We start from the raw sequence: 14,985 nt of genomic DNA on the forward strand, positions 1-14,985 counted from the left end.
AAGCGACTGCCTTCGGCTCAGGTCATGATCCTGGAGTCCCAGGATCGAGTCCCGCATCGGGCTCCCTGCTCAGCAGGGAGTCTGCCTCTCCCTCTGACCTTCTTCCCTCTCATGCTCTCTCTCTACCATTCTCTCTCTCAAATAAATAAAAATCTTTATAAAAAAAGGTAACTTGTTTCTTGTCAAGCATCTCATACATGATTACTGTGTATAATGTTGTACTATTTTGTACAATTTTTGAGACTATTTTATACCTTGGTATGTATCCTAAAACACATATTGAGTGTTTAGGTCAAATGGCCTAAATGTTTATTTGTAGTTCACTAAAGTGTAAAAAAGCCAATCAACAGAAATAGCACAATAAAAGGTGAGAATCAAGAAAAACAAGAGTATCATAATGGCCATCAAGTAGGACAAGAACATCTATTACTTTATTTTTACAAGAAAGGACACCGACAGAGTCAAATAAAAGAAATTTCATGCTGGGAAATCTACTTGTCTTTTAGAAACAGAACGACTTAAGTGTCTTCTCCCAATCAATTTAGATAATGGCATTTTAACAGTTTTCCATTATAAATTTTCAGCCTCTTTCTTTTCAACTGATGCTTTGTAAAAAGATTACAGACAACTTTGCATCATCAGTAGGAAATCATCCATCCCAAACCGGCTTTGCCTATTAACCAATATACTTCTGAGTTGCCTTCTACTTCCACTGAGTATATGTACAAGGAAAATGTATTACTTTTATATTTAGCTTAAATGAAACATTATTAAAGATAGGTGCTACAAGGGGCACTTGAGTGGCTCAGTAGATAAATCATCTGCCTTTAGGGGCGCCTGAGTGGCTCAGTTGGTTAAGCGACTGCCTTCAGCTCAGGTCATGATCCCAGGGTCCTGGGATCAAGCCCCACATCGGGCTCCCTGCTTGGCAGGAAGCCTGCTTCTCCCTCTGACCCTCCCCCTGCTTGTGTTCCCTCTTTCGCTGTCTCTCTCTGTCAATTAAATAAATAAATAAAATCTTTAAAAAAAAAAATCATCTGCCTTCGGCTCAGGTCATGATCCCAGGGTCCTGGGATGGAGCCCTGTGTCGGGCTCTCTGCTCAGCAGGGAGCCAGCTTCTCCCTCTCCCTTTGCCATTCCTCCTGCTTGTTCTCTCTCTCTCTCTCAAATAAATAAATAAAATCTTTAAAAAGAAAAAGATAGATGCTACAAAAATGCCATTTGTTTACATTTTTATGTACCTAAATTTATGTTCCAGCTCAGCCACTTACTAGCTTAGGCAAGCTACAGAACGAATTTGTTCAGACTCTCTCTTAGCTTCAATTTCCTTATCTAAAAATGGAATAAAACTATGTTGCCTACTTTGTGGCATTTTTATAAGGATCAATTGAAATAATACGTATAAACTATTTAGTTACATGCCTGGCCAGTAAGTGCATAGTAAATGAAAGCTATGATAATTCATAAAATAACTTCTTCACTGTAAATTAATTATGGTCAAACTAAAGATAACATAGAAAATACATAATGTTCAATGTACAAGTAGACTTCTCTCAAAGAAGAGATACAATCCTTAAAAAATATTTATTGATCTTTTGGTTACTTTTAATCAAATCATATTTATCTAACTTCCTATTCTGAAATTCCTCGAGAGAAAAATTCCCAATAGAGAAAACGTGGCTCTAAGTTGAACCTCTTTAAATCACATTTATGAATCCACAAATCTTTAAAAAAAAAAACACGCATTTAAAGAGGAAAGTGATAATAGTCTCAATAAACATTAGAATATTCAAACCACAAAACAGAAATGTTATAAAAAGTGTTAAAACACTGGGCGCCTGGGTGGCTCAGTTGTTAAGCGTCTGCCTTTAGCTCAGGTCATGATCCCAGGGTCCTGGGATCGAGTCCCACATCAGGCTCCCTGCTCCGCAGGAGACCTGCTTCTCCCTCTCCCACTCCCCCTGCTTGTGTTCCTGCTCTCGCTGTGTCTCTCTCTGTCAAATAAATAAATAAAACCTTAAAAAAAAAAGTGTTAAAACACTATAAATACTGTACACAAATTGAAAAATTTAGAAACTACCAAGAATCATTGTTTTCCTAGGGCTGCAATTATGAAAAAGGCAGATGCATCTCTGATACAGAGTGAGCAAATGGGGAGAGTAGCACAGGAAGATATTGAAGAGGTAAGGTGGGGATCAGATCATATAGGGCCTTATAGGCTATTTTAAGTGTACTGACTTTTGGACACCAAGTGAAATGGGAGCCATGGGAGAGATTTGATAAGCCAACTGATATGATATTGTTCAGGATTTAAATGGATAATATTTCTCTATTGAAAATACACTGTAGAGGGTCACAGTGAAACATGGAAACCAATTAATAGTAGTCCTATAGTCCTACCACTATTGTGGCAGCCCAGGTAAGATTTCAACTAGTGTGGGAACAGTCAAGGTAGTAAGAAATGGTCAGCTATTCCAAGTACCTTACTTTGAATGAAGAGTTAATGGGTTACAAAATGAATTAAAGGTAAGAAAAAAAATAGTCAAAGACAATTCCAAAGATTTTGGCCTCAGTAACTAGACAGATGGATATATTGATTTTGAACTGATATATGAGTCTAGAGTTCAGACATGAGGAGGACTAAGCTGGAGGTAAATTTGAGAATTGTGAGCACACAAATGGGATTTAAAAGCACAGTATTGGTTGTAATTACCAAAGAAGATAATGTAGAAAGGAAAAGATGTCTAAGCACTGATTCCTGGGCCTCTATTTTAAAGGTTAAGAACATGAAAAGGAATCAGCAAAGAAGACTGAAAAGAAGCAGCCAAAGAAGCAGGAGGAAAACCCAATCAATGTTGGGGGTATGGGAGGGGGGAAGCATTTCAAACTGGAAAATGATCAACTGTCTCAATTGCTACTGCTAGGTCAATTAAGATGTTTTATCTCTGTGGTAAGGCTGTCACCGATGTCTTCTATTCTTTTCTCAATCCCAGTGAGTATCCTTATGATTGCTGCTTTAAATTCTCCATCAGGCATGTTACTTATATCTGATTCACTTAGATTTGTAGCCAAGGCCTTATCTTGTTCTTTCATTTGGGATAAATTCCTTCATCTTTGCATTTTCTCTAAGTCTCTGTCTTCTTCTGTGTTAAAAAAGCCAGTTATGTCTCCTGCTCCTGAAAGTAACGGCCTTATGAAGAAGAGGTCATGTAGTGCCCAAGGCTTGAAGCTTCAGGGAATGTCTATGGTATGTGCTGCATCTACTCTGCTGTTGTTTTGGGGCTGCTCTATCCTTCAAGCCAGTATTCTCCAAAAGCTCTCCTTGCCTGCTGTGGGGAGTGTTGGTCCCTGGCCTGAATGTGGCAAGTTTAACCAGATTGCTCTGGTCTGCGTATGAAATGAGTCACCACCTCCACTGGAACTGAGGCCCTGCAAAACTCTGGTCAGGAAATGTGGCAAGGTCAGAGGTTTATGTTGGTCTTCCGGAGGTTAGGCCCACCGTGCTGGTCCTGAAGCAAGCCTGAGGAGGGTAGCTCCAATGGAGCACAGAGGCATGGGGCTTGGTGTAAGCAAATTATGCAGCCAGTGTTGGTACTGTGCTGCTTCCAGCAGTTGGCTCACTTTTTATGGTCTTATGTGTCGGGGAGGGGAATGGCTCCAGCAAGCTCCTTTGTTCCCAGAGAGTTATCTCAGTGAATGCTGCCTGTCAGGGGCAAGCTCAGGAGATGGCGAATAATCCCCATGCATTCCAGGTGCTCTTCAGATTGCTGTTTCCATGCCATCTGTCCTTAGGTTGTTTGCCTGCTTTCTCTCCAGGAGCAGGGTGGTGCCCTCAGGGATCTATCCCGGCCAAGCTTGCCGACTTTCAAAACTCCAGGCTTTAATCCCTATTGGCTGCAAGAACTCATGAAATTCAGCCCCTCTTGTTTTCCAAAGCCAATGGCTTTGGGGAACCATTCTCCATGTACATCCCCCCATGTGCTTCTCTTTCTGTCTCTCTCTGTCTCTCTCTCTAGCCCTTCTCCAGACCAGAGTTCCCTCCCCTCCTCAGTAGCTTTGATCCATTTTTTCCCCTAAACCACATCTCTGCACTTCCTACCTTCTTTGATGTGGCTTCTTCTCTCCCTTTATTTGTGGAGTTTGTTCTGTCAGCCTTCAGGTTGATTTCTGAGGTATTTAGAATGATTTGATGGTTATCTACTTGTGTTCATGGGACTAGTTAAGTCTAGGGTCCTCCTACTCCACTGCCATCTTCCTTCTATTCCCAGGCATTGTTTCTCCTCTATGTGTTTGTTTTTGTTTTACCCTCTGTCTTCCCAACTCTATTTCAAACACCCAGCAAGATACCTTGCGTTGTTTTCAGCAAAGTGAAATTTGGCCTGTTTTACGTCACAGAAACAGAAACACAAATTAATTAAAAAATTGATTCAATGTGCCAGAGACTACAAAATACTAGAGAACCCAAATAAATAAGAGAGCCCCTGCTTTCTGGAGCTCACTGTAAAAGTAATAGGTTAGGATGTTTTGTTCAAAAAACAGTTACTTCTGAAAATAGTTCTGTTGTATCAACAGGCTTCTAGTCTCTTTTGCATGATATAAACACAGTCCAGGAGCACCTGGGTGGCTCAGTCATTAATTGTCTGCCTTCCGCTCAGGTCGTGATTGGGGGTCCCAGGATCGAGCCCTACACCGGGCTCTCTGCTCAGCGGGAAGCCTGCTTCTCCCTCTCCCACTCCCCCTGCTTGTGTTCCCTCTCTCCCTGTCTCTCTGTCAAATAAATAAATAAAATCTTTAAAAAAAAAACAGTCCATACAAACATACCTACTTAAAACCCCATGCTACTTTGGACACACAAATTTTAAAATTACAACAAAAGTAGGGGTCTAACTTACCATCATTTTTTCAAAGAGATCCAGTACTTCCTTTTCTGACAAATTCAAAGATCGTTCATCATATAATGGCTGAGCTGCTGGAAACTCACTCACTGCAACTTGAGAATCAATAGGATGTTGAATAAGAGGTTTTTCTTTTTTGACAGTAGACTTTCTAAAACTTGTAATTCGGTCACGCTACAAAGAAAAAAGTAAGAAATTCTAAGAGAGAAACCCAGAATCACAAATACAAGTACTGAAACAACAAAATAGCACTTACTATAATATATATCATTATTGTCTTTTGACAAACTCTTATTTTAAGCAACAAGCTCCAGTTAGAGATTGTACAATTTTTTAAACTTGTAGTTCTTCAGTCTCTGAAGTCTGAGATGTGAAAAGTATCCCTCAAAAGTAAACCTTAGTCCCTTCTTATTTCTGTTTTACACAGTAAGTAGGTAAAAAAAAAAAAAAAAAAAAAAAAAAAGTCCTGCATCAAAGTGGTTGTTTAAGGGAAAATGTAGCTTTGGTGGCAACTTTTGAACTATGAGAAATAAAGAAAGGAAATAAAAAGACCCCCAATATTCAATTCTAAGGGGGAAATTACAGTAACGTTTCACTCTTCAAAGCACCAAAAATTCTGACAAGTATCTATGTACTTTGTCAGCATAGTGGTTGAGTATAATGGTTAAGAACATAGACTCTGAAGCCACACTGCCTGGGTTTGAATCTGCCCTTTCCTAGCTGAGGAACCCTGTGCAGATTACGTGCATTCTGTTTCCTAATCTCTAAAATACGGATAACAATGGGTGCCTGGGTGGCTCTTTCGGTTAAGTGTCCAACTCTTGATTTCGGCTCAGGTCATCATCTAGGGGTCATGAGATCAAGCCCCATAAAGGGCTCTATGCTCAGTGTGGAGTCCGCTTGAGATTCTCTCTCTTTCTCTAAAATAAATAAATAGTCTTTAAAATACAGATAACAAGTTAATATATGTTAAATAATACTACCTATACCACAGAGTTATTCTGAGATTTAAATAAACTGGTATGTTTAGTGCACTTAGCTGCTATTATTATTGTTGATGTTACTATTATGTCCCTTGTTTTTTTCCCCTAGAAATTGGGGATAACAAGACATCACCTTTTCCATTTAATGGCAATGTTAACATACATAGAAATATCTTATTCCTACAAACACTAGTATGAAGAACTTGATGTTTTATGGATATTGACTCTGAAACTTTGATTCCATGTACAATCTCTAATACTTAGCATAATCTCTAATAATTAGCTTGCTATTTCACATAAAGTGTGTTAATGACTCCAGATACATGTAAACACCCCAATCTGTTATAAACCACAAAACATTAGACCTCAAAAATTAGTAATATCCATAAAACTGAATGTAACTCAGTTTTATTCTGGTTTCTGTTAGAAAGCACATGCATACCATCAACTCATGTTAAACAAGCACACATGTTAGATGTGAGGACAGTAATCTTCACTGCCATGTTACTGAGTCCTTATAAATTGTTTCAACAATACAAACTGTATCACGGAAGTTATTACAACAACTTACATAAATTTCTGTTGACTCCCCTCCCATTAAAAGAACATACTTTTCATTTTGATTCAAAAAACACTTTTTTTTTAATTGAAAGCTGTACTTTGAAAGAAATATGCAGTTTTATGTAGCTTATTTAGGATTACAAAAATTATTTTAGTACATGGTTTCCTACAAAGAGATTATATAAATCAGTGTTTTAGAGCTGGGAAGAAATTTGAAAAATCATCTAAACCAACTCTCTCATTTCACAGAAAAAATGACTCGCTAAATTTATAAGTCCCTGGTTCCGATCACACTGTTCACATTAAGATTCATTTCTTCAAATTATCTTGAACTGTATTCCAATTTTCTTTTAACTCTTTGAGGGAAATTAAGTTGGTTTAGATATGTATTATATTTTCAAACAACTCAAGAAAAAATATTAAGTAATCCCAAATAAGCTTGAGTACATATCCAACAGTCGAATTTCACTAAAAAATATGGTGGACATAAAAACACTTAAATATGCAATCAACCATTAAATCAATGTATCTCTGTTCCTGTCCCTTCATGTCACTTTTGTAGTGCAAGGTTTTTACTGAGTAGCATTATTTACATATATACGTGATCTTCCACTATACCCTTCATTTCTATCTAGAAAAGAGGCTTCTGTTTTCAGCAATAACTTGGTAAGAAAATGATGTTAAGCTATACGCTTTTACCTCCTTGAATCACCAATATTTTACATTATTTGTAATTTCACGAAGAAAAAAATTGACACTGCTTAAAATACTGTATTTTAAAAGTTTAGCTATAAAAGGGCACACTTAATTAAATGTTAAGCCCATAACTTTTAATAAGTTTTATCATGATAGCCTCAGCTCAAAATATTTAAGAGTTTTAAAAGCACATATCTAACATAATAAACTTAGCTTCCTTTCTACTATAAATTAATTTTCCCCAATACTGATATTAATCTTTTACTTAGTCACAGTTTACTTAGCTATCAAAAAAGAAAAAATCTTTATTTTCCAGAGTTAGACTTATATACAAAAAAAATTTTGGTTAAGGTATATGTCAGGATAATATCAAAATTTTATTTAGCTCTCATATAATTCTTTAATATCCATAAAAAGAAAAGTCACTCTCTTGACAAATCTTCCATTTTACTGTACTTTGTAAACATCTAGATCTTTTATATCTTACATATATCAATGCTTTAATGTCCACCCACTTTAGTAAAATAGGCAACATGCATAAGTAACATAACATGCTACTAAGACCACCTTACCACATCATCTGCCAAAGTTTTTATTTGAATGTTCTATTAAAACCAAAAGGAAAAAAAAGAATACCTGTCAGATAAGAGAAATTCATAAATCAAACAAATTAATAACTGATACCCATTTATTTTATTAATTATAACTAATAAAAATTATCAAAAGTTTAAATATATAACCACATACATTCTTTACAAAAGGAAAAAACTCTTTAAGGATTAAAAATGAAGATTTGGATGGGTGTGTCTATTTGTTTTGTTTTTTAAGTTGATAGCAATTTATTGAATTCTGAGTGCTATTTGTTTTTAAAGATGACTAGCAAGGTCCCCAAGTCAGATTTGGATCAGACATCATCACCATAATGCTCAAACATGAGAAAAGATATAGCAAAGTCATAAGCCCTTTCAAGTTTTTTCAAAGTTTTAGAATGAATCATACTTTTAAATTTTTGAAAAATGTCACATTTAATATTAATGAAATAAAATGAAACAGCTGAATCTAGAATTCAGTTACATCTGATAAAGGACATCTTTATAAATATTCTAGATAAAATTAACAGATTCTGTTAACATATGTCCATTTCTCAAAAATTCCAACACTTCTTTTTTGCATGTGGTTTTCTACTTCTATGCTGCAAAGCACTTAAAATGGTGTATCTTAGTTAATAAAATACAGTGGTTGATAAAAACTATCACACATCAAAATGGCGACCACTATTTGAAGAATTAGAGTACAGCAATACTAAAGTAATAAAGCAATTATTGCAATAAAGCAAAGTAATAATTTAGTAATCTTCCATGATTGAGAAGGTAATTCAAGATCTTATAATAACATATGATCAGCATGAAGGGCAGTTATTATAAATATGCTGCAATGCTAATTAAAAATTTTGATTAGGAAGGAAAGAGATTTCTAAAAACCACCAGTTAAGAAATGAAATTAATCTTTCTGCCACATCCTATGCATTTATGTCTTACAACAGAAGCTGAATGATGTGCATCAACTTGGTCAAGCTTGCTCACCTCCCTTTTTACTAAGAAAAATGTGGTCATCTCACTGGTAAGAATTCATTATGAGTTCTAAGTAAGTGAGAATTATTTGGTCTCAGGATCTCATGAAATTGTCTTCAAACACCACCAACCAAATGCTGTAAAGGACCGTTCTCCTCTGGATCAGCTGGGACAAATACACTATTATAAGTATAGTTCTTTTTCTAATTTTAATCCACTGATTCCCTCAGGACCCTATACTTCTACATTTTTGTACTATGTCTTCATCACACCCCAATCAAATTTTATTGCCTAGGGAAAAAAAAGGGTGAATATTCATATCAGAACTGAAGCCATTTTAATAGAGATTAATTCACATAGGACTATCTCTACATATTTCCTCTTTAATATTCATACTGAGTTAAAGAAAATCTTTACGTACAATGGCAAGCTTCATGATTGCCTGTAATGTAAAATCAGAGTAAGAAATGTCAAATTCTCAGCTACCATGCCACCATCCAGATATGTACCTGTCCACCTGTTGTTTTAGTAGGCACATTATACAGTTCTTCAAGCAATTACTTCTTTTCTTTCTATCCTTTGGAAATATAAACTCAAAGACACATCTGTATCTTCAAAGTGAGAATGTAAAGGGAAAATATAATTTGATTCAGTCAAATTATCTAGCTTAAGGTACAAATATGTCTGGAATGCTTTAAATTTATATCTCAATTGAATGTATGGTGACAGTTTGATCAGGGGGACAGAAACAAGAAAAAAAGTATTGCTAGTTTTATTTCTACCTCATCTTATGGGAAGAAATTTGAGTTTTCTTCTCTAACCCCACTTGCTTTTTTTTGAAATTAACTTTTTTGTCCATACTTAGTCTCACGGTACGGAGTTAGAGAATATTAAAGCTGGATGGAATTTAAGATGATCTGGTCAAAACCTCTCATTTTACAAATTATGAAACTGAAGCTAAGTTACCTGCCCGGACCACAGATCTATCTGGTTATGACTACATACTAACTCTCAGTCAACATATAAACTTTTCAGTTAGTATAATCAAGATCTAGGATATTAAGATTGAATTACTGAATTGAAACAGTTCACGGTAATCTCAAATTCACAGATAGCCTGTTTAGGTAACTGCCTTTTCCCATCATTACCCAGGAAGTCAAGCACCTTACCAAAGAGCACTCCCCTGGCACCCAAAGTCCTTGCCAACATGTCTTACATGTAATCTACTGAACTCACGTGACTAATTGGTTATAATCCACATAAAATGTATATGGAAATGAATTCTTAAATTTTACCTTCCTAATTACTTCTTAATACTGCCACAATTCTAAGAGTCAAACCATTTCTCTAAGCTTTCAAGGAGGATGGCAGGAGGAAAAGTGAGTTCCATTATAACCAATGGAAATACTACATGAGCACAAAGGGGTAAAAATGCTGTTTCAGAGGATCAAGACAGACTTTCAAAAAAGAGGGTAAGTAACATTTATGTTAATGGTAATATCCACATTCCATTTATCCAGGTTTAAGACTTCCATGTCACTCCTTCATTCTCTATAACCAAGCAGTTGTTAAGTCCCACGGTATATGTTCTGCAATTTCTTCTTCATTTGCATACAAACTATTCCATTTTAGATTCTAATCCCTGGAAACAGCCTCCTAGTAATTATCTGTTTCCATTCTCTCCTCGTTGCCAAAGTAATCTTAAAGCAAAGATCCAGCTCAAGCCATCATCACCTCTTACCTAGATTTCTATAGTAACATCCTAGCCTGTCTGTCCCCTGCTTCCACCTTTACCATCCTAGTTAATTTTGAACATATCAAAGTGATACTGGTAAAACCAAATTCAGATTATGTTACTCCTTTGCTCAAAACTTTCCAACAGTTCTCTACCTCCACTACAAGCATAAGTCAAAATCCTTACAATGGCCTACAAGGCCCTCCTGATCTGTACTCTCTCCAGATCCCTCTGACCTCATCTCCTATTACTGTCCCTTTATTTCCCTCAGCTCCAGTCACAGTGACCACCTACTGTTCTTCAATGCAATCAGTCACATGCACTGGCTCTTCCCTCTGCCAGCAATGCCCTTTTCTATTTCCATATTTCCATATCCTTTACTCCATAATACCTCCATTTGGAGTTTTTGCTCAGTGAGACCCAACCTGTCCAACCTATTTAAATGGAAACACAGAGGTTACAAGATGGCAGTGGAATAGAGGACCCTAGGCTTGCCTTGTCCAATGAACACAACTAGGTAACTATCAAATCATCTCAATACCCCAGAAACTGACATGAAAACTGACAAAACAAACTTTGCAACTAAAGGAAGAGAAGAGGCCACATCAAAGAAGGTAGGAAGTGCAGAGACACAGCTTGGGAGAGAAACAGATCTTAGCCACTGCAGTGGGGAGGGAGCTGTGGTCACAGAGAAAGACAAGAGACAAATTCACATGCAGGAGAGCACATGCAGAAAACAAATCCCTCTAACAACTGGCTTGGAAAGTGAGAGGAGCCAAATTTCAATTTCGTGACTTCTGACAAGCAATAGTGCTTAAAGCCTGGAGTTTTAAAGGTCAGTGGGCTTAGCTGGGATAGAGCCCCAACCGCATTAAGGCAGCTCTTGGAGAGAACACAAGCAAAAGACCTGCAGACACACAGCATGGAAACAGCAATCTGATGACCAACTAGGGCATATGATGGGGAGGTTATTCGCTTATTTCAGAATGCATCCCAGAGAGACAGCACTCACAGAGAGACCCTCCAGAAACAAAGAAACTGCCAGGTGCCATTTCCTTCCACTGCCTCTCTTCATAAGCACATGGCTACCTGTGTGAACCAGCACAGTACCAACACTCACTACCTAACTTACTTACACCAAACCCTGCCCAACATACCCTGGTGGAACCACACTTCCAGAAGTGCCTCAGAGGCAGCACTGTGGGCCTCCTAATCTAGAAGACTAGTCCAATCCCTGCTCACACTGCATCTCCTGACTTGGGAGATTTGCTCAGTCTCAGTTTCGGAAGCCAAGGCAACAAGCAGACCAGAGCACACCTAGTCAAAATGGGCCACGTTTAGTCCAGGGACCAAACACTGCTAACAGGCAAAGACAGCCTCTGCAGACAATTGCCCTGAAGGATAAAGTGGCCAGCACAAAATAGCACAGCACATGCAGCACACATTGGAGACAATCCCAGAAATGCCAAACCTAGGGAAATAGGGGAAACCACATAGCAGGACACTTCAGAACCTCTTCTTCATAAGGCCATTACCCATACGAACAGGAGACATAGCTGACTTTCCTAACACAGAGACTTAGACAAAATGAGAAGACAGAGAAATTTATCCCATATAAAGAACACGACAAGGCCACAACCAGAGATCTAGGTGAAACAGATATAAGTAATATGCCTGATGGAGTATTTAAAGCAATGATCATAAGAATATTCAGGTGGATTGAGGAAATAGTGGAAGACATGAGTGAGACTGAAAACTGAGATAAGGAATAACAGCAGAGATAAAGGACAAATGAACTGAGAAACATGCTTGCTGGAATGAAAAGCAGGCTGGAAAAAGCAGAGGAAGAAATTAATGATCTAGAAAACAGAGTAATGAAAAATAACCAAGCTGCAGATAAGGGAGAAAAAGAATTGTGCAAAATGAGAATAGATTTAGTGAATTCAGGATGCCCTGAAACATAGCAACATTGGTAATACAGAGTCTGAGAAGGAGAAGTCAGAGAAAAGGGGGGCAGAAAATTTATTTGAAGAAACAAAGCTGAAAACTTCCCTATCTGGGAAAGGAAACAGATACCCAGATTCAGGAAGTAGAGAGAAACCCATCAAAATCAACAAAAGCAAACCCATACCAAGACATATTGTATTTAAGTTGGCAAAATTACTGATAAAGAAAAAAATTTTAAGGCAACAATACAAAAGAAGACTAATATACAAAGGAAATCCCATAAGGGTAGCAGGGGATTTTTCATCAGAAGTTTGGCAAAACAGAAGGGCATGGCATGACCTATTAAAAGTGCTAAGTGGAAAAAATTGGCAGCCAAGAATACTCTATCCAGCAAGGATATCATTCAGAATAGAAGGAGAAATAGAGTTTCCCAGCCAGACAAAAACTAAAGGAGTTCATGACCACTAAACCAGCCCTGTAAAAAATATTAAAGGGTACTGTGATTGGAAAGGAGAAACCAAAATGGGCAGCAGGAAAGTAGAAATAAAAAGGTAGTAAAAATGTGTATTTCTGTAAAAAGAAAATCAAAGAACTCACAAAATAAAAGGATGTGAAATATGATACTATACACCTACAACCTGGGGGAGACGTAAAGAATCGGTTCAAACCTAAATGATCATCAACTTAATATAGACTGCTATATGCAGAAGAGGTAATATACAACCCAAATGGAAACCATATATCAAAAACCACTAATAAATGTACAAAGAATAAAGAGAAAAAATCCAAATATACCACTAAAGAAAAACCAGCAAATCATGCAAGAAAGACAAGAAAGTATCAGAGAAAATATTCAGAAACACAAAATATGTAATAAAATGGTAATAAACACATATCTATCAATAATCACTTTGAATGTAAATGGACTAAACACTCCAATCAAAACACATAGGGTCTCAGAATGGATAAAAACACAAGACCAATCACTATGCTGCCTACAAGACACTCATTTTAGACCTAAAGACACCTGCAGATTGAAAGTGAGGGGATGGAGAAACATCGATCATGCAAAAAAATGCCAAAAGAAAGCCAGAGTAGGGGCACCTGGGTGACTCAGTGGGTTAAGCAACTGCCTTCGGCTCAGGTCATGATCCCAGAAGACTGGGATCAAGCCCCAAGTCAGACTCCCTGCTCAGTGGGGAGTCTGCTGCTCCCTCCTCCTCCTCTCTCTCTCTCTCTCTCTCAAATAAATAAAATCTTTAAAAAAGAAGAAAGCAAGCCAGAGTAGCAACACTTATATCAGACAAATTAGACTTTAAAACAAAGACTAACAAGAGACCAAAAAACAACAGTATATAATAATAAACGTAACACCACCAGAAGATAAAACTCTTGTAAAAATTTATGCCCCCAATGTAGAAAACACCCAAATACATAAAACAGTTAATAACAAACATAAAGGAATGAATCAATAATAATATAATAGTGGTAGGGGACTTAAATACTCCACTTACATCAATGGACAGATCATCTGAACAAAAAATCAACAAGGAAACAATGGCTTTGAATGGCACTTTGAAACACATGGATCTAACAGATATATTTAGAACATTTCATCCCACAATGAAGAATACACATGCTTTTCAAGAGTACATGGAAAATTCTCCAGGATAGATGACATACAGGCCACAAAACAAACCTCAACAAATTCAAGACTGAAGTCACACCATGCATCTTTTCTGACCACAATGCTATGAAACTAGAAGTCACAAGAAAATAATCTGGAAAGCTACAAGTAAGTGGAGCTTAAACAACAAATGGATCAACCGGGAAATAAAAGAAATTAAAAAGTACATGGAAACAAAGGAAAATTAAAACACAATGGTCCAAAACCTCTGGGATGCAGCAAAAGTGGTTCTGAGATGGAAGTTTATAGCAATACCTGTCTATCTCAAGAAGCAAGAAAAATCTCAACCTATCCTTACACCTGAAGGACCTAGAAAAAGAACAACAAACAAAACCTAAAACCAGCACAAGGAAAACAACTAATGAAGATCAGAGCTGAAATAAATTATATAGGAACTGAAAAAAAACAATAGAATAGATCAATGAAACCAGGAGCTGTTCATTGAAAAAATGTGTTAAAACCTCTAGCCAGGTTTATCAAGAAAAACAGAGAAAAGACTCAAATAAAATCACAAATGAGAGAGAAGAAATAACAAACAAAACCACAGAAATACAAACAGAATATTATGAAAAACAATATGCAAACAAACTGGACAACCTAGAAGAAATGGATAAATTCCCAGAACCATATAAATTAACAAAAGTGAAATAGGAAGAAAGAGAAAATTTGAACAGACCTATTACCAGTAATGAATTTGAATCAGTAATGAAAAGACTTGCAACAAACAAAAGTCCAGGACCAGAGGGCTTCACGGGTGAATTCCACCAAACATTTAAGGAAGAGTTAATAGCTATTTGTAGAATTAATACTGATTTATCTCAAATTATTCTGAAAAAATAGAAGAGGAAGGAAAACTTCTGTATTCATTCCATGTGGCCAGAATTACCCTGATACCAAAACCAGATAAAGA

General features: G+C 36.9%; 1 protein-coding gene across 4 annotated transcripts in view; it reads right to left on the reverse strand.

Annotated features, from left to right (window-relative positions):
• Positions 1-14,985, reverse strand: part of DIAPH2 (diaphanous related formin 2) — a 946,398-nt gene that overhangs the window by 879,154 nt on the left and 52,259 nt on the right. For 3 of the 4 annotated variants that reach the window (XM_088028705.1, XM_088028706.1, XM_088028704.1), the window contains exons 2-3: positions 7,708-7,740; positions 4,893-5,069 (exon numbers count right to left, since the gene is read on the reverse strand). In XM_088028705.1, the coding sequence (XP_087884831.1) occupies positions 4,893-5,069; positions 7,708-7,740 (210 nt within the window). The remainder of the gene's footprint in view (positions 1-4,892; positions 5,070-7,707; positions 7,741-14,985) is intronic. The other variant, XM_088028707.1, reaches the window with a different exon arrangement.

This window comes from Eumetopias jubatus, unplaced genomic scaffold (genome assembly GCF_037043125.1).
Source record: "Eumetopias jubatus isolate StellerSeaLion01/CBP00866 unplaced genomic scaffold, mEumJub1_p1.0 scaffold_11, whole genome shotgun sequence".
Taxonomy (NCBI): domain Eukaryota; kingdom Metazoa; phylum Chordata; class Mammalia; order Carnivora; family Otariidae; genus Eumetopias; species Eumetopias jubatus.